Source organism: Temnothorax longispinosus, chromosome 11 (assembly GCF_030848805.1).
Source record: "Temnothorax longispinosus isolate EJ_2023e chromosome 11, Tlon_JGU_v1, whole genome shotgun sequence".
Lineage (NCBI taxonomy): Eukaryota > Metazoa > Arthropoda > Insecta > Hymenoptera > Formicidae > Temnothorax > Temnothorax longispinosus.
The window spans coordinates 1,348,911-1,368,836 of NC_092368.1; the positions used below are offsets into that span (position 1 = coordinate 1,348,911).

Below are 19,926 nucleotides of genomic sequence, written 5' to 3' on the forward strand. Positions count from 1 at the left end.
TTATTGCATTAATTCAAGTTCTGCTATAAATGTGACTTAGGTCCTATACCTTTAGTCCTTCGTATAAATGCAAATTTGCCTGAATTGTTCCTCGAGAAATAAATATCTTTCCCAGGCTGCAAATTCCATCGCGCGCCAGACTCTCTTACCGGAATGTAGCAGTTTTTATTTCTGGCAGAATTGCAGTCTGCAGTCGCGTTCATTGTTTACAGGTCTCCAGATCGGAAATTTATATTTTTATATAAATGGCGCAGATATATATATTTTTTCCACTTTTGTGACGCTTGTATTTTTTCGTCGGGAAAAGGGGGACAGGCGGGCAGGGGACACTGACAGTGGTGCGCGGTTGTAATCGTAACGTCGCGTCGAATCGATAAACGGGGCGACACGGTTCGCGCGATCGGCATTGTTAAAACTTAAAATATGAACACTCGCAATTTTTGAAATTGACTAGCATAGGTAGGGTAGTAACGGTAACGGTTCACGCTCGTAGCCATAAACGAGGACTCCCGCGTTCGTTGAGGTATGACCCTCTCGGGAGGGACTCGCGCACGGAGAGAGAGCTAGGAGATATAGAAGGAGGTTCACGTATACTACTACTCGTTAATGGTCGCCGTTCTCTATCCCCGACGAGAAGCAGCATGCACGACGAGCCACCCGTTACGTATGTACGTAACCGTATATTCACTCGGGCGCGAGAGAATGTCGCGGAGGGGTAAAGATCGAAAATACCGCGAAATAGCTCGATGGCGAAATCGGGGAATCGCGCACGTCCAAAACTATGTGTGACGCTCGCCAAATATTCCTGTCTTTCCCTACTTAAATAAAGCGACGTCGAATGAAGCAACGACGCGGCTTAACCGGCCGTGCATGCACTATGCGCCAAAAACTTGCGCGACATGCGCCGTATTACAACGGTGTATCAACCGCATCCCCCGCACACCGTCGTCCCCCGTGTTACCTCCTCGTCTTCAGCTCGTGCGCTAGCACCATGATACATGGCGAGCATTACGAAGGCTTAACACAGACGCGTGTATATTCTGCACACCGTGGAACGTGCTATACGACGAAGGCAGGTTGTCAGGAGAGGGCGAGGGCGAGAGAGAAAGAGAGAGAGAGAGGGAGAGAGGATCCTGGAGTGTATGCCATCACCGCCGATATATACGGACTTTGCGGCACTTATATTACATACCCCGTCTGTGCAAGAGCGCGGCGACTCGTTAATGTATACCGTTAATGTGTCACGTGTGCATACCGATACGCGTTGTTAATTCCATCCCTTTCGATCATTTCTAACCCTTTGAGATTCGCTAACGCCTATTGCCTCTCGTATTCGCGCGGCGTACAAAGTCGGCCCCGAAAATTATCGATCAGCGATATCGCGGTCCTAAAGTGAGGGAAGATGGCACAATCCTTCCGTTAGCGAAAGTATGAATAATTGAGCTTCCGGAGTTTGGAGGAGTCAAACAACTTCCCGTCTCAATTAATTTCAAGTGAATTTTCTTTTGACAAGAAATGTAATTTCGAAAGTAATTACCAGATTCAACTCCAGAACTCGAGTTTAAAAATAACTGCTTGTTGAAAATAATGAACTTCTCACGAATCAAATTTCCAAAGCATCTAATTAACAGTGAAACTTTATTGTTCGTTCTACAAGCGAGTCTTCTTTCTTTAATTTTTAATAATCGTTTCAATATCGGAATATTAGTAAATAACGATCGACAATGATCTCTCGCGTAATTCTTCTTCCGGAGAAAGATTCGCCGGCTGTGCAAGCGCAACTGCGAGCATGGCCAATAAGCGAATGGCGATGTAGCCAGCGAAATGAATCCGACGAGACTGCGAGACGAGTGGCGAGATAAACAGCGGAATGTTCCGTCAAAATTACACCCCGTGGAAATTAGGTGGAGACTAATTCAGTGCCTCCGCGAAGACTCGGCGAAGAGGCCGAAGATAAACGTCGGACGAGAGAGAGAGAGAGAAAGAGAGAGAGAGAGAGAGAGAGAGAGAGAGCAAAGACACGCTTTCTTTAGCGTTAAGTAAATGTTCCACGTGCGGTACAAAACGGACATCGCGCGTTGCACGAATTGCGCGCGAGCGGTCCGACACACACGAGAGATTACACTCGCTTCGAACTTTATCCGCGAGACTAATTGCGTACGTATGTATTGTGCGCGCGACGTGGTCGTTTAAAATAATAATTAAAAAACGGCTGGATAAAACACAGTGGAGCACCTAGGTGGCTCTTTTTTTGCAGTCGACGCGCGGCGGCGGGTTCCGATAAATGAAGCGCAAATGATAAAAGCGACAAAAAGGATCTGATTGTTAATAAACGCGCGCGCGCGAACGCGTCGATAAACTGGCGCATTGTTGCAGAAAGATAACGCCGCTCCCGGTATATAGACGACGCATTTGTAACTCGCGCATTATTCTGTCAGAGTTGCGGTATCGGCCGCGAAAAACGTTCCTTGGGGCGCATTGCGTCATGGGAGCGATGAACCGCCGGCATTTGTCGGAACGATATCCATTGCCTGCTTAATCGAAATAATTTCGCTCTGGCATTCCCCGAGAAAACGCTACTTTAGAATTGAAGATTTCTTCTTTTCTCCCATCACTATCATCCGAACTACGTACTCTTTACATCTTCTTTTTATTAATTCCAGAATAGTAATTCCACGTAATTTTGATATAGTAAATAAGATTATAAGGAGGAATAATTTATTTTATTTTTTTTTTACGATTTTTTATAAGACTCATCAAACGTCAAGAATTATAAGCTAGATTGCAAATTAAGATAGAAAAGTGTCAGAAATGTCAAGTGCTACCAATCCTATACATTATACAGGCAAAATATCTGTTGTTCGAAATGCGAATCGATTAATTGTCCGGATTTATTATTTTTATTGCAGAAGTAATAATTTAAGAGAAGTCACTTGGTCGCAAAAAAAAGAATTTTTTATGACATCATTTTAAAGCAATTATTCATTTAAATTAATATAGCTCCGGATAAAATAAAACTTGAAATTAATGTTTGAAGAATAAAATAAACTGCTGTATATCGTATGAATAAAATTGTAAAATTATTCTGTGCAAATAATTTAGTTCTACTATGTTGACGATGTACACCTTGATATATATTTTTAATATTTAATGAACAGAAAATTAGTTGATTTTATTGGATCAATTTTTTTTTTAACTCTTTTCATTATATATGAAACACACGAATAGATTTTTGCTCGGAATATTTCGAACTCCGGTTTGCTCCGGTCGGATCCTCTTGACATTTCGTTATTTGCGATTGCACTGATATTATACAGCGTCGCATCTGATATTTCTAACACGAAGTAAGTACGAATCTCGTTACCCGTTGTTGCAGTTGCACTTTTAATCGCCAACAACATTATTCATTCACTATACTGCTGTTATCTAATTAGATCTTTCATTGTCATCGTAGAATACACGGAGCTGATCGTTCGCACATTCTTATCAGCATGTCGGCACGGATTTCGTTAGTCAAACTTTCGTAGAATTAATCAATAAGATTAGACCGTAATTGCGAAAATTATTATATCTCATAAATTGTACGTAAACATTTTATTTCAGCATTACATATTTTAAATAAATTTATTTTTATATATTTCCACTTCTGATATCGAAGGGTATCAATGCTTAATCGTGATGAAGGGTGGTATTCGTCGCATGTCCCTCAACGATTTGTCTGCCCGTATAAAATTCCGTTCTGCCCTGCCGCGCTTGTCGTGGCACCGATAATTAGGAATCGTTTACGTGATATCCGATTATTATTGCCAGGTGCATCGACCCGCCAGATTTCGCGATCGTTTGATACCGTTTGATACCGTTCCGTTTTATCGAGCGACCTTAATACTGACCGCCTCGTTCATTCGACGCGACTAATTGTTATCATAACGCAAATAAAATGTTATGAATATTTTATTCGTGATATTTTCGAGATATTATTATGTTCGAGAATAAATTAAAAAATTTAATTCGATTTCTACGAGGAAAAAAGTTCAAGTTTATTATTAATCTGCACAGAGAACATGTGCGATAATCTTTGCGTTTAATCCACTTAACGATCAGTTGGTCCATTGCAAAATTATGCCATTACAGATTATCTCGGTAATTTTGAAGTTGCCTGTATTTATAATTTATATTCGCGTGATATATAACTAATGGTGCTCAATTTTGACTGCTCGTGATTGGGGGTTTGAATGATGAAGGAAGAATTTGTAATTTAAAGCGCGATTTAAAATTATTGATTTTAAAATTGGGCAATTGGCTATAATAATAATCGAATATAGAATTTTCAATGATATAGAATAAGATAGCATATTTTTTATATTTCCGACTCTATTTTGAATGACTGCGATTTTCCAGTCGTGACTATTAAGTGCACTATGCGATATTTTTGTCGCATTTCCAATAATTATGTTTTGTGTCCTCGTTAAATATCTATTTATTTATTTCATTCTTATTTAATTCGGTTCACTTGACTTTATAATGTGTATCTTAATACACATCAGTAAAATAAGTTGCATATTTCTGGAAATCTCAAAATTTATATTATTTATTTATTTACACTATTTCCAATTTTCACGTATTTTCTCGCCATTGTGTCGAATAAGTTATATTTTTGTACGTTGAAAGACATTTACTGAGATCTCCAAGAATATTCGTTTAATACCTATACGACAGAGCGTATAGTATATACGCGGACAGGAAGGAATATTTATCATCCACCATCTATTTAATCACGCTCCGGTTGTAAACAACGCGACGATCCGCTCTCGCGAACGCTGCCGTTCCGATCCGATCGGCGAAACAAATCGGCGCTGATTAGCCGATACATGCGTCGCGTCGCGGCGCGAACGAATGTCGGATGTAAGTGGATGTAGCCGGTGGTCGAGCGGGCAAATTAATCGATTGTCGGCGCTCCATCCGTGTCATCTGTCACGGCTGCCGCACAATATACGCCGCAACAAGAAGCGTCATCCGGTTTAGTAGCCGACTAAATATAGTGGGGTGCATCATTCTTGCGTGTGATAAGCGCGTTTGTCGCGCGATCCGCAATCGAAAAGTTCAATTGAACGAAAAAATTGCGGAGTGACGCGATTACAGCGTTTATCGCGATCGCACGCGAAATATTATAAGGATGAATAAAAACCGAATTTGAATAAAATAAGTCTGAAAGTACGAGAGAATAAATTGATTTTTCATCCTAGCTCAGATCTTATATTTGTTAATTGATATATCGCGCGCTCACGCGTTGTTATGACACTTATTAAATTAAACGAGGGGTTCGTGATCGCGCGCGTTACATCTCGCTCCTCCGGGTCAGAGGACAATTGTCAACGCGCTTTTTAACGTTAAGTACGAAACGAAACAACGGCCGACACGGGGCGGACGTCAAAGCAGTGGGCACCGCGCCGTGGCCTGCAAAGAACAATCGGTTTTCCATTCGAACTCCATTTAAGCTCTCGATTATCTGGCGGCGGTCCAATCCGCGCCACGTGTGCGCGCGAACATGTTTGTAACCGAGTTAAATTAAAATCCAATTTGTTGCAATAGCTTTCTATATCAGTCGCCGCCGGGGAAGGTCGGCGCTGATGAGAAATAGGGGGTCACACGCGCGGCGATCGCTTCATTGGCGGCGAGATATACGCGCGATAGTATCCTCGCATAACGTATTCGTGTTTTCGCATGAAATCGAACTCCATTACCGGGACGAAAAACCGAAGAGTACTTTTAATTTGATCGCGGATGTAATTCCGTGTTTTCACGACGGTATAAAACAAAACTCCGCGAAAACAGGATATCATATTTCTGCGCATGATGACTGCCCGAGTTCAGTGGACTAATCTCGCGGGAGATAATTATCGTGGATTGGCGTACGTGCCGCGTTTTGACAGACTTAATTACACGCAACAATAATACGCAGATGAACAAAAGTGCAGGCGTTTCTGAATTTTTAATTGCCATTCTCCCTCTTGTCCCGGAAGTTGCGGGTCGCTTCGTTTCGTTCGCATGGGAGCGAGTGGTTCAAGGATAGAACGCATCGCGTTACAATGCGACCGGCTTGTTTTACATTTGTACGAAAACTGGGGTAAACCAAATATACAGTTAGCGAGCACCGCACAGTTATTGGTCGTTTGGATTCATGAGCTTCTAATTAGGACAATCTTTGTCTCTACGTTAATTTTCTGTTTCTATATAGATTTTCTATTCTGAAAACGACGACAAATTCGCCAGCTCTTTACAGATAATTAGAGTAATATATTTTCATGATAATAATTGTATTCTTCCACTCATCTCGAGTGCAAATTTCAGTTTCAGTGAGTTATATAAATTTCGTCTGCATGCACTTTATAATTCAAGAAACTCGCGAAACAGAGAATGATTAGAAACCGTTATCCGTATCCATTAATTATATTTAACAAAGTATTCGATTACAATTTCGAGAGCAAATATTTCTTATGTATAACATTATTTTCGGTTAATATAATCGTTACCAATTTGTTTTCAATTAATTTTATTCATTATTTTCATTAATGAGTCAAATAGGATTTTGGTTAAAGTATAAACTTCGCATAAACGCGGTTGTCTTTTTTACCGTGTTTCCGCGGCAGCGTATACGTAACTTTTTATTATGGCAGTAACATTTACAGTACAAAAGGTCCAGAAGGTGCGAGAAAGTAGGACAAGCTCGATTAGAGCGCTATGGTCGTTTCCATCCTGGACATATTGGAAGCACTGCTTGAAAATGGCTCTCGTTATGGGTCGTTCTTTTTCTTTATCACGCAGTAGAGAAAGGAGGGTTGTAATTTCTCTTCCGCTACTTATTCCAATAACTCTCTCGCGCTAACTGCCGTTCGTCTTGCTTATCCATCGCCCGATTAATTAATTTTCAATAGCAACGATTTCAGGATTATTAAGAAAGATTTTTTTGCATTTGCGTGACAAATAATATTCGAATAATTAGAAAAACAATACCAGCTGGGGCAGAAATAAAGTCGCGAAAAATAACTCGCATTTAACCTTAATAAGATTCTTGTCTGTGATAAAAAAAAAAAACGTTTCCGCTGCCGCGCTGGAGATCATTTATTAATACATTTAATAGTTTTTATCACTCTTTTATTACTAATGAAATTATTATTGCTCTATTAAAATTAATCTGACTTCTTCGTGTTCTAATATGCGCATAAGAAAGTTCAAAGCCATCAGTTTACTTAAATCAAAGCGATATGAATAAACGCTCTAGGAACAGGCATATAGGGTTGCGAAATTGACAGATATCAATTACTTATTCACTCGTCTAATATGCACTTTATTATCGACCAGATATCGGTATGACAAAAATAAAGAAGAATGTGTTTGCGCGTGACATTAGCGCGCTCGCTCGTAACCAAGTTCTCCGGTCGAAATTCACTTAATCTCTCTAAAATCTCATAATTAATCATATAGGTGTATGTACAGATCTGTTTATGCATGTGTATGCGTATATTTTTTGTATATCTCATGTGCGTTCGCGTGTGTGTCAGTTCACGACACGGATCATATATAGATTCGGAATAGCGAGTGGATTAATGGAGCGACGAACGAATTGATCGGTCATTAATATTAAAGACAATCGGCACACAATGACTACGTGTCTCTCGTCTCTAAGAAGCACACAAATAGAAGAGAATCTCGCGTCCTAAATTCTTATCTCGCGACACACGTCGTCCTCAGTGAGTATCAAACCGCCCACATACAGGCACGTTTTCTGAAAGTACAAGATAGAAGGAGAAACGATGCGCTCTTCTTCTTTCGCTTTATCTTCCCTCTTTATCTATCGTCGCGTCTCTTCCTACGAAATTTTTGCACGTGCTCGAAATACTTTTCCTCGGATATCAAACGCGAATTGCTTTTAAAAATATAATCAATCTCGATTCTTTTTATACAGATCTAAAATGCCGCTTCTTTTTCTTCTCGCACGCGCGCGCGTGCGCGCGAGAGATAGAGCCACTTCGAATCGATTCGCCGTTTTGCTCCTTTTATGCGCGGCATGTTATTAAAATTCATTCGCCCTTTCCGTTCTACCGTAAAATGCGTGTTTGTACAAGGTGCTGCGCGTCTGCTCTGCTGCTGTTACTGCTACTGCTGCCGCCGCGCCGTTGCCGCCGTATACGTTGCTCGACGACTAGCCACAGTGATGGGAATTCAATTAGTCGCGTATTTATCGGGAGGATATGAAATTGTGAGAAAATAATGTCGGAATACTTACCGCCTATTGCTATCTATTGATTGGTAGAACATGAACGAAAAGACTTAATCTCGAAGTTCGTTTACGGGGCGAGACGTGGGCAAACTTCGGCCCCGCTACGTGCCAGATAAATCAGACTTGCTCGGGAACGGATGCACTGCTTGTTCCTAGCAACCTTGGCCAGAAAGTTTCGAGCGATAATTGAGTCGTATGAATAAAAGGGAGCGAAAATTCTTTTGCTCTTATTTACTGAAGGAAATACTCCGGTGAATGTGAACAAAATGCACGTTCATCAAACGAAAATAAGTACTAAAAAGATATATATATTATAATATATATATAGAAGTATTATATATATGGAGCATTCCATGCCAAATCTCAAGAGGATTTTCCTTGACCATTTTTGATTTGGCTGAAATTTTTTTGTTTTCATACTTTTTCTTCATTTTTTTCGAAAATAATTGTTTTTAAATAAGATAGACTCTACACCAATGGCTATAAAAAAATTTGATAAATTTATAGACAGCAATCCTGAAATTTCGATCTATAGATAAAGAGAAAATTTGAATATTTTCTATTTTTTGATTGCATTTTTACTTATTTTTATTATTGAATTACTTTTTTTTAATGAAATATTATAAATTTTGATTTATTTTGTTTATTTTTAATTTTTATTTTTTTTATTTACTTCATTTTTAAATAAATCTGATTGCTATTTTCACAGATAATATACGTGTTTTTTTTTCATTAACTATGTGATTTAATTGTTACATGCTATCCGTTAAAGTTTCCCAATTTATAATATTACATTAAAAGAAAAGTAATTCAATAATAAAAATAAGTAAAAATGCAATTAAAAAATAAAAAATATTCAAATGTTCTCTTTATCTATAAATCGAAATTTCAGGATTGCTGTCTATAAATTTATCAAATTTTTTGATAGCCATCGGTAGTCTATTTTATTTAAAAACAATTATTTTCGAAAAAAATGAAGAAAAAGTCTTAAAAAATTGAAGTTATTGAAATTCCATCTTTATCAATTAAAAATTTTGAAACTAAGTCTAGAATTTGTAAGATTTTTTTGAAAAAAATCAAAACGGTCGCATTGAGAAAAAAAAACATTTTTTACTTAAATTAAAAAAAAAACAGCCATATGTTTATTCAAAATTTTTTCAATATCTTCTTCAAAAAGTACAGTAAAAAACGAAAAAAAAAAAGATTACCTCATTTTTTACAATATCTTTTTTCTTCTTAAAGTTATAGGCATTTGAAATTTTAAACTGCATTTTTTTGAAAAAATCCATAACTTAAGTATGAGTATAGAGATAAAAATATAAAAAAAATCATAGTAGCTACTTTCATTTAGTATGAAAACACAAAAAAATTTTAGCCAAATAAAAAATGGTCGAGGAAAATCCTCGGTTGATTTAGCATGGAATGTTCCATATATTCAGATATCGTTCAAAAATACAAGAATTTATTGTTTTTAAAAGTAGAAAATTGTAGAAAACTAATTAAGCAAAGTATTAATCGTATACTGTAATTCTCAAATCATACTTTTACATCATACGAATTTTACTATTCAATGACATGGGAGTGTCATCGCGAAATTGAAATATATTAACAATATCATGTATAGGATATAATTCATTGTCATCGCGAAATTGAAATATATTAATAATTCATGTGTAGGGTGATATCATGTGTGGGACATAATTCACGTCCGATTTTTAAATCCTAGATGAAAAATCTACGATAAAGATTCTTAAATCTCCGATTTTTATTAGAACGCGTATTGATTGTATTTCATTGTTGATAAAAGTTCTCGAAAACGTTTGGATTCCCATCACTGCTTGATTCCACGCAAAATCCGAGATAAGTAGACGCGGAATATCAATATTTAGAGATCTATTAATATTAATTGCTTTCCCCGTCTTCTGAAAGATGCAGGGAGAAGCGGAGGGTTTTATAGACGAATTTTAATCACGCGTCGTATAGAAAGAACGATCGAACATCGAAAACATCAATATTTCTAATTTCTCTCACACACTCTCTTTCTCTCTCTTTCGCTCTTTCCCTTTTTCTCTTTTTGTGATCTAATTACATATTTACAAAAACCTCGAAAAGCGAACGCTAATCTCGTAACGTTCGCGGATGCAGCAGCGGTCCAAAAGCGGCACGTCGGAAAGCCAGACCAGCTGATGGACAGAATTTCCATTTTCATGGCAATTTCGAATGGATCGAATGTTGACCCGTTAATTTGTGTAGGTGAATTACGCGTTCAGGATTGAATTAGTAATTGTATAGCAATTTATTATAATTACACAGTAAAAATATATAATATTCAGAATATATAACGGATGTGTGTATATAGCACTGTATAAAATATATACGTGTAAATATATATATATTTCGCACAGTGCTACGTCTCGTCTCGCGGTTAATGGTAATTAATAAAATATTAATAACCGGCGCTATAATATTACTACAAGCGTGTAGAAAGATTGCGACTCGTTGCGCGTTCTTTGCGCATAGAGAAGGTACCGTATAATTCACCACCATCATCCATGCTTAGCCCTCCCCGAGAACACCGAGCTCCTTATCGGTTATACGCTCTTACCCAAGCGGAGAAAGGCGGGCCACTTTGCACAGCTGCTGTTTCAGGATCTTTTTATTTTTATCTGACGACTATAGTTACTGCGAAGGGGTAGTTATTCCGGCGACACGTAGCCATGGTATCGACCATATGCAAATCCGCGACCTATACGCTTCTAAATATGCGTACCGCGAGCATACATTTTTAAGCATTTTTTACGAGAGACAAAAAATAATTGTACGGTTTACTCCGTAACATTTTTTTATTGACACGAAAAGTCGAGATGAAAAGCTGAAAGGTAAAAGCGCTGCTCGGCCGATCTCGGTGTTCTTAGGGCCAATGCTCTAGAGGTTTTTCGATAAGGCCTGATTACGTCCGCCCAATCGCTGTCTAGACATTCAGTAACCACTCACGGAAGCTTACTGGTGCATCGTCAACGGCACGATTAAAATCTTCCCTTTTTATTATATTTAAAAAGCCTGGCCGACTCGTCGTCGTCGTCGTCGTCGTCGTCTCGTTGCGACCCTTCATGAAAAAATACTATATATTATACACACGTATTTATATTTTTTTTACGTACTACATGATTGAATCGTGTGTTCTATACAATGGATCAAATTCGACCGTCAAAAATATCTTTAAAAGCGACACGGCGTGAAACACCGCGCAGTCTCAGCGCGCCATATGTACACAACGGAGCATTCTATTAGGTATAATATTTACACAGAAAACAAATTTACCATATTTTACGCATATAAGTACCTCTTAATCCTTTTTTTTCGGTTTCTCGATTATCCGTATCACTCGCGCGCGTATTTATTGTGTCTTCAGTTTGTACTTCACACTCCTACCAGTTTAATTTTCGAAGGGCTCTCTACGCTAGTATTATAGTATTATAGTACACGCTATAGCGATTTTCGGAAATGTTCTTTCTGTACTGTACAGGTTTTATTCGAGAAAATGCGATAAAACTTCGCCGGACCATTCTCGGAATTTCGACGAAGTCGTGTTATGATTATTCAAAAAAACTGAATCTCTTCTGGAAGTCGATTAATCCACGTCTATTATTCATTTGCCGCGTTTTTGAATCTCCTGTAAATCTTACGCAATTAAAATGTCATGCTGTCGCGATAAGAAAATTTATAATTTCGTTAACACACACACTTTGTGTATAAATTTTTACTTTTTTATTTTTTAGGAAAATTGATCGACTGCCTGAAGGATCGTTTATTATCTCTATAACACTAAACTTTTTTTCTCACATAAAATGCTCTAAAAATTATATCTATAAAAGAGTCTTCAAGAGTTTCGGTCAGCCCGAAAATCTACCTCAGCGAAATCCAAACATCCCGGCAAATGGAGAAGATGAGAAACTACGATCGAAGCGTTTCTATTATTATTATTATTATTAGGGAATTGTACTCTGCTAAAACTCGATTGTATATTCTCATACGAATAATCTCATCCATCCATTGTCAAAAGTAACTGACAAACGCTCCGAGGGCGAGTAAATATAACTGCAAACACATAAAGACCAAATGTTAAATTTTATGTTTTGAGATTTATACACCTCTCTGTTTTAGCAAACGTTATTAGTTTGTTATTTTTAATTTAGCGAATATTTTTCGTTTCGTATCTTTCTCGCAACGGAGCGAGCTTGCCTCACAAATGTTGACCGTAATTCAACTCTTTCAATAGTCTTCAGCGTAAAAAAATCTCACAACATTAGAAGAGTTAATACGTTAACGATACGATAATTATGTATCTCTAATTACTGAAAGTGCAAACGGTGTTTGCCGCATTCATTACCGAACGTAACGCATTGCGCGTGAATATACCTAAAAGTGGACGTCATAAAAGAAACTGTCCTTTAGGATTAACTAATTTTTCCGATTCGTTGTTAAAATTAAAAAACAAAAAGGAACGATATTTTTCGAATTTCTTCGATTAAATATATTCATTTTTATGAAAAAAAATTATCTTTCGACATATAGCACCTTATTTCGTATCACTACGTCTGTATATCAGAATTTCTTTCTATTAGAGGGAAAGGGAAAAACAAATACTATCAAGCTAATTGACATATTGACACTTAAGCGAAAATAGTACAAGAAGCGAGTGTGGTATTTTTATTTAACAAAGAGCACGTGACATGCGACTTCGGGGGTTCAGTTATATAACATTTATACTCTACAGTTATCGGATTATGTTAAATATAGTTGCGCGTCTGCGGGAGCAACTTCGTGGTTTATTTCTTTATAATTCAACAAGCATTCTCACTTACCTATTTAAAGTTTATCTGCTCTCTATTCGTAAACTATAAAATGAGTCAATAAGTCGCGTATCACGAGCTCTCTTTGTAAGTACATTTTTCAATCATTTAGGCCCGAGTCTTGCGAGTCAGATTTACATAAGCTCTAATACGAATCGATATCGTCGAATCACCCTAATCCCCATAAGTAAAGGTTACTTATCCCTTTACGATCGTTTCGACGGAAGCTTATCGCTATGTTATCCGATGCATACCGTAAATTTGCATTTCAATATTTTAACATCTCGTTAAGCTTCATTAAGAAAATTCGTCTGGTTCTCTCTCCTCCAGTTAATTTAGCGTTAACGTTTTTACTTCTCTATCGTTGTAGCGGGTTTCTCTATCCCTCGGGCGCTATCTCAAACTCAGCGTACAGCCTGTTATTTAAATAATTGATTTTCTTGCGAGCTTTGATGGGATTAATTCTTTATTGCTCGTTACATCCGCGATATTTCAGGTCAAAGCATCTGACTGCATCGCAAGGTATGCAAATGTCTATTCTATAAACGCGTTAGAAGATATATCGATTAGCGAAGTAAAAACACGACACATGCTCGTGTTCGTTATCGATCCACTACGACAAATCGAGTGAAATTCTCTAAAAGCTGTATATCCCTATAAAGAATGACTCGAATATCATCTTCATATATCTTCATCTCGTCTTTTAGCCAAGTTACATTATCATTATTTATCGTACGTTGTTTCCATTGATTTTTTCGTTAAAAAAATTTGACTCTCCGAACATGAAAATAGTGTGTACTTTCCCTTTTTTTTTTGTTATTCAAATATCGAAACGTTATTGTTACTCGGGTCATTAACTTACGACTTAAAACTTAAGCTGTATAAACTTGAATCTACCGCTTTTGTAACGCGATTTACATCAACGAGTGTGTGCACGCAAGTGTTAGACACACGTTCTTAAATTCATATTTACAATATGTACAGCAAATAACTTTTTATATCGATCACTTCTGCGTTTAATGCCACTTAGTGTGATTATTGCATCGATCCATCTCTTTTTCGTTCTTTCTCTCTTTCTCTCTTTCTTTCTCTCATTCTCTCATTCTCTCGATCTCTCTCTCTTTCTCTCCTGCTAGCAAAATGTAAGCGTAATTACAATTCGGAAATTCACAGAAACCGAACGGCAGTCGGATCGCATTTCAATGGGAGGAATTTTTGAACAAGGCACAAGTATTGCCTGTTATGGAGTTTTAAAAGTTGTAGGCTACGAAGCCTGCATTCGCCAATCTACACCATTTTAGGTCGCGTGCGCGTTTAAGGACAATATGCTCCTTTTAATTTTTTTAACGATCTTAAGTAGATCGATGAAATATTTAATCGATGTCATGTATACGACGAAAAGACAATTTCATATTGCATAAGAAATGCGACGGAAAAAATAGATGAAATAATGCTATTATTAATCATTGAAGAAATTAAGACCCTTCGAGTCTGGTAAAATAAATTTAACCGTCAGATGGTAAATAAGTTTTGTGTTCTGAAGAACAATCGTTTTGTTAAGTATTTTGCGAATGAAGTAATGCTTGTGCCTTGTAGACTTAATGAGCAACGCTCTCGCAATAATATATAAGGACGTGGAGAAATAATTTCATCTCTTGCGTGTAACGTATCGCCTACGTTTCTATCAGCATATTGGCTATAAGCTTCCAAGAGTTTGTCTTCCTCCGCAATAAAAGAGAGCCGTTCATTTTAAACGGTTGTCGCATCGAAAATTTCGCAGAGTTGTGTTTAGCTGACCGCGATTAAGTAATTCCGGCTAACTTAATCGTCAGCTTAAGCTGTTCTCATTCATTTAGAACAGCCGTAACGCCGGGTGCATAAGTTACCGTTGGATGCGTATAAAAGCCGGCGTAGTAGTAATAAGGATCGTTGTCCTCGTAACCCTTTTGATGTCTGTGCGACGCTTGCAATATCTTATTATAATCTTCAAGTGGTAGCACCATTACTTTGTGGGAAATCGTTTGCACGTCGTTCGAATCGCTGTGCTTCGATTCGAACAGGCCGCCCTGTGAATAAAAAAATTTACCAGTTGCTTTTATTCGAATTTACTGATATCTAAAAATAGAGGAATTATATTTCTTGCGATGCCAGACAACGCGGATGTCTCAAATCGGGACATATGACGTCTTAAAAACATCATTAAGACGTTTTCAAGACGTTTTCTCATAATATGATGTCTTATATCCCGATTTGAGACATATGTTGTGTTCACTGAGATCTTTTTAATACTCAATATATTTTTATAATTGTACACATTGAGTTAAATTTTTAGAAATACTTCTTCCACTTTCAAGGCTCATTTACTCTAACTATATTACATTATGATATCAGAAAATCATATAAATATATTTTTCTTATATGTAAAAAAATTTATTTGATATATAGCGCAAAAATAAATTTATATCTATGATTTTTCGCCTTTAATCCGATATGACAGTACAGAATGATCAAAAACTTTAGAAGAATATTTCTGAAAATTCGAACGCTAAGGGTTTCTTGCTAAAATATATAAAAGAAAAATTACCGGAGGGTTTAGGCTGCAAGGCGGTTGTAGCTCCTCGGGACGGTAGAACCATTGGGATCTGACTCTCATCTCTAATTTTTGGTTCAGCCACAACGACACAATCTTGCCGATGTAAGGCTTCTCGTGAGGTTTTCGATAGGAATAAAACAATACGCTGTCGCCTATGTTTATCGTTTCTCTGCCGCGTCGTATAGCGGTGAAATATTGATTTCCGCCAGATACACGACTACTGCTCGCCCATTTCCAGTGGCGTTTGTTAGGCAACATGCGCGCTATCGGACTGGGTGTCTCGACGGGATTCGACGGGTTGGTGGCCACAATTGTCGGGTTGGCGGCGCGATTCTTCGAGGCGCGACTCGTCGTTGTGCCAGAACTCGTCGAGGTGTTGTTTACCGTCGAAGCGTGTCTCGTCAAGGCGCGATTCGTCGTTGTGCGATTCGTCGAAGCGCGATTCACCGAAGCGCGATTCGTACCGCGAACTGCCGAAACCGTTGAAGCTTGGTTCAAAGTGCCGCGATTAGCCGCGGCACGGTTCGTCGAGGCGCGGCTCGTCGATGCCTTCGGCTGTGTCTTCAACTTCTTCGCGACTGGTTCTGTCGTCGGTTCCTCCGGCTCCTCGTCGTTTGCCTGGACCTCTTCTGAAATTTCTTCAGATTCCATCTGAGTCTCATCGCTAATTTCGGGTTTTAATGGTTCGGACTCTATCTGGGTTTGCTGAACAGGTTCTTCTTTCTCAGGTTCTGGTTGAGTCTGTTGAACGGGCTCCGACGGTTCTGATATCATCTGAACATCGTCATCTTTTTGAACTGGTTCTAATGGTTCTTCAAGCTCCACTTGAGCTTCGTTGTCTTTCTGAGTAGTTATTAATGATTCTTCAGTTTCATCATCTTCTTCGGACAACCTTGTCTCCTCGATAGCGGAGAAACTTGTATTCGGAAAATCTGTTTCTTCCTCATTCCTCTGCTCCCAGCTGTTCTCTCGATTGCTAAGAAACATTTCAACATTTCTGATAAAGATATTAGATAAGCTCAGAGCGAAAATAAGGTTAATCTATAATTTATAAGATTCACTTTAAATACGATTTCATACTCAAAATGAATCTTATAAATTATAATGTTATTATTATATTTAAATTTAAATTTTATATTCTCTTTGTACGCGCAGCACACATTGTTATAAATAAAATTTTCTTCATCTACGATAGTTTGCGATGTATTAAAGTATAAATCACATATAGATATACAACAGATTATGATAATATATATGTACCTTATGCTATTCGCGTCGCCAATGCTACCATGATGTCTGTGTTTATGCTTTCGATGTTTTCTGTGCTTATGCCTTCGATGCTCTTTACAGGACCTATGCTTTCTGTGTTTCTTCTTGCCCTCTTGAGCCTCGAGTAGCTTCCTATTCTTTTTTATTTTCTTCATGTGCTTCTTTTTGTTGTACTCCGTGCCGCTCGTACTGCTCGTGTCGACATTCGTTTCGGTCTCCGCCTCGGCGCATTCGTTGCCGTTTGTCAATTCTACGTTAGAAACGTAGGGACATGTGGCGAAGCTGTTGTTGCTAGCCGTCGCACTCCGAGACGTCGACGGAACGCTTTGACCGTTCAATGGAACGCTCTGATTGCACGTTGAACGCTTGTCTTCCGAAGTTGACGTTTGTCGTCGTCGTTTGCCCAGTGAGAGTAGAGGATTCGGATCGTACACTGCAGATAAAAATTGAAAATAAGTAAGAGATAAATTTTATCATATTTTATCGTATCCGAGTCCTGATTCGAGCGACGTAAAGATACGTATACGTGAGACACATACCTACGACAGGATAATTAGGCTGTAAAAGTCTGATGTCATCCAAGACGATTAAACCGCTGTCCCCATCGTCGAACTCCACGGTGACGAATTTCTCGTCATGTTGCGGATCAGGTATCATAGGTTTCACAGAAGTGCCCGGGTACAAGCATCTGTACTGTTGGCTCCAATACGCGCATAGCCTTGTACCGGGTGGTAGCTCTTTCGTCGAAGTCGGACATACCTCTACAATCTACGCGATAAAATATTATTATATAATCTCGAAATATTTTATTATAAACATTTCATATTTCCCCTCTATAATGAAGAATGAGTTATTTCTTTCAGACACGTATACGAACACGTAAGTAAATACCAGAAAGCTAAAAAAACGAATTATACTGTAATGTAATCAGTGAATAGTAAAATTTTGATGCCTGTCGTAAAAAATTGGTTTGATCACTTCTTAAAGAATCTTGAGCAAGAACAAGAAGAATTTTGAGTCTTCAAGAGCTATCTTAATTTTATAGAATTGTCTGTGACAATATATTTCTCTCTTATGTCATGAAAGAGGAATAAAATTTTGGTAAATATGTAGTATTAACAAATATTGTTAATATTTCGGAAACATCAAAGTGTTAATGACAGCTCATAAAGTATAAATAAGTATAATTCGTCTGTGAATATATAATACCAACCAACCTATTTTTGTGTTAGTAATATCAACATTTTTGTGCGTATTAACTCGTTGCCTTATGATCTTTTTTACGTGTTTATGCCAGAATTGACTGTTTTATGTCGGTCTATTGTAACGATTGCATAATTGGCCAGGACATTGGTGGGACACCACGAGTATCAGACTCGTGTTTGTTAAATTTGGATTCTGATCCGTGCGATTCGTTACAAGGTAACGAGTTAAATGAGTCGATATTGTTGGCAGAATTTAAATGTCAAGTCGACCATACCGCATCTTTCAGGATCTCCTCCCTGGAATGAATATGCGGTCTGTTACCGCGTTCGCCGTCCAGCGTAATAGCGTAAACGTCGGGCGCTTGCACGGCGCTCAGCCTGCCCGCGTAGAAGAGACCGCCTATTGCCATGAGAACTCGCAGCTGATCGATGGCCAGATGTGCGGACGTCAACTTGCACCGATTGACAATGCTCTCGGAAGTCTTCGCGGCGGCTGCCTTGGCGCATTGTTTACACTCCAGGGATTTACGCCGCTTAGACTCCTTCTTATCACGATTCGGCGACTGCGACGAACTAGATTTCCGTTTCTTCTTCTTCGACTTCTCATGCCATGATATTTCCAGTTCCTTCTCCGACTGTTCTGCAGATTCGATCGACGTCTCCTAATACAGTGAAATTTTCTGATTAAAAAATGTTTTGTCCCTTTTACTTGTTTTTTGCTAATTTTGTCAATTCTATCTGAAAAATGACTAGTGTGTGCATTAAGGCGTAACCCATTAAAAATCGTACATGTAACCTATGTTCGTTGAAAGTGCGATTTTATTTAATATTTGCATCAAGAACTTATAGAATAATTATTTAAATTTCTTTTAATTTATATTTTTTGATAAAAGTTTTTAGGTATTTTTAAACTAGAAATTTTATAACTTTATAAAATTCTTGCTAATTCTTTTGAAATGATTTATTTGCGAAATTGTGCGAAAAAGTGTAGGAATGACTTTATTACCTTGACAGGTTGTTGAACTACGGCTTCTTTAGGCGGAACGTTTTCGGGTTGTATCGTGTCGGTTTCGTCATCCTCCCAATTTTTCATCTTTACCTCTGCTTTCAGTTTCGGTTTTATTTTACCGCTATGCTTCTCAAGCTTCACCTCCTGACTTAGCTTTGCTTTTTCGGCGATAATCGAGCTGATCACGTTTTTGTTGTGCAGCGGAGTTTGCTTTGCTGGCTTTGCCTTCATTTTTGTAACTTTTTGCACCTTAGCTTGTGGCTTCGGGGAAGAGATTCTTGATTTGAATGGCAACGGGGTATAGCCGGTTTTATTATTTATGCATTGCTGAAAACAAGGACGGCATTGCACTTATTAAAATCAATAATATATGGCAGATATTTAGGAATTAAAAAAAAATAAATCTTAACAAATTACCTTCGTTTGTAAGTGTCTGTTCTTTGAAGATAATACGTAACCCACTAGAGAACTCTTGCTCTTAGGTTTCTTAGCCACAATTGTCTCCGTCAAGTGTCTGACGCTGCCCGAAGTGCACGTGAGTTTTCGCGGTCGTCCCACTTTCCTCTTCTTGGAAGCAGAAGTCGAGCTTGTGACAGTCGGTGCTGGTGACGACGTGTCGTATCCCAGCTAAAAGATAGAAAATAAAAATAAACGAATAGAAAATCACATTTCTAAAACTTCTATTTTGCCATATTTTTGTCGTATTAATAATAAGATTG

General features: G+C 38.1%; 1 protein-coding gene across 5 annotated transcripts in view; it reads right to left on the reverse strand.

Annotated features, from left to right (window-relative positions):
* Positions 1 to 7,317: 7,317 nt before the first annotated feature.
* Wge (winged eye) overlaps positions 7,318 to 19,926 on the reverse strand; it is a 52,511-nt gene continuing 39,902 nt past the window's right edge. For 4 of the 5 annotated variants that reach the window (XM_071794359.1, XM_071794360.1, XM_071794355.1 and 1 more), the window contains 7 exons: positions 19,625 to 19,834; positions 19,205 to 19,534; positions 18,474 to 18,860; positions 17,533 to 17,761; positions 16,985 to 17,426; positions 15,716 to 16,721; positions 7,318 to 15,197 (listed from right to left, as the gene is read on the reverse strand). In XM_071794359.1, the coding sequence (XP_071650460.1) occupies positions 14,976 to 15,197; positions 15,716 to 16,721; positions 16,985 to 17,426; positions 17,533 to 17,761; positions 18,474 to 18,860; positions 19,205 to 19,534; positions 19,625 to 19,834 (2,826 nt within the window). In that variant the 3' untranslated portion in view covers positions 7,318 to 14,975. The remainder of the gene's footprint in view (positions 15,198 to 15,715; positions 16,722 to 16,984; positions 17,427 to 17,532; positions 17,762 to 18,473; positions 18,861 to 19,204; positions 19,535 to 19,624; positions 19,835 to 19,926) is intronic. The other variant, XM_071794356.1, reaches the window with a different exon arrangement.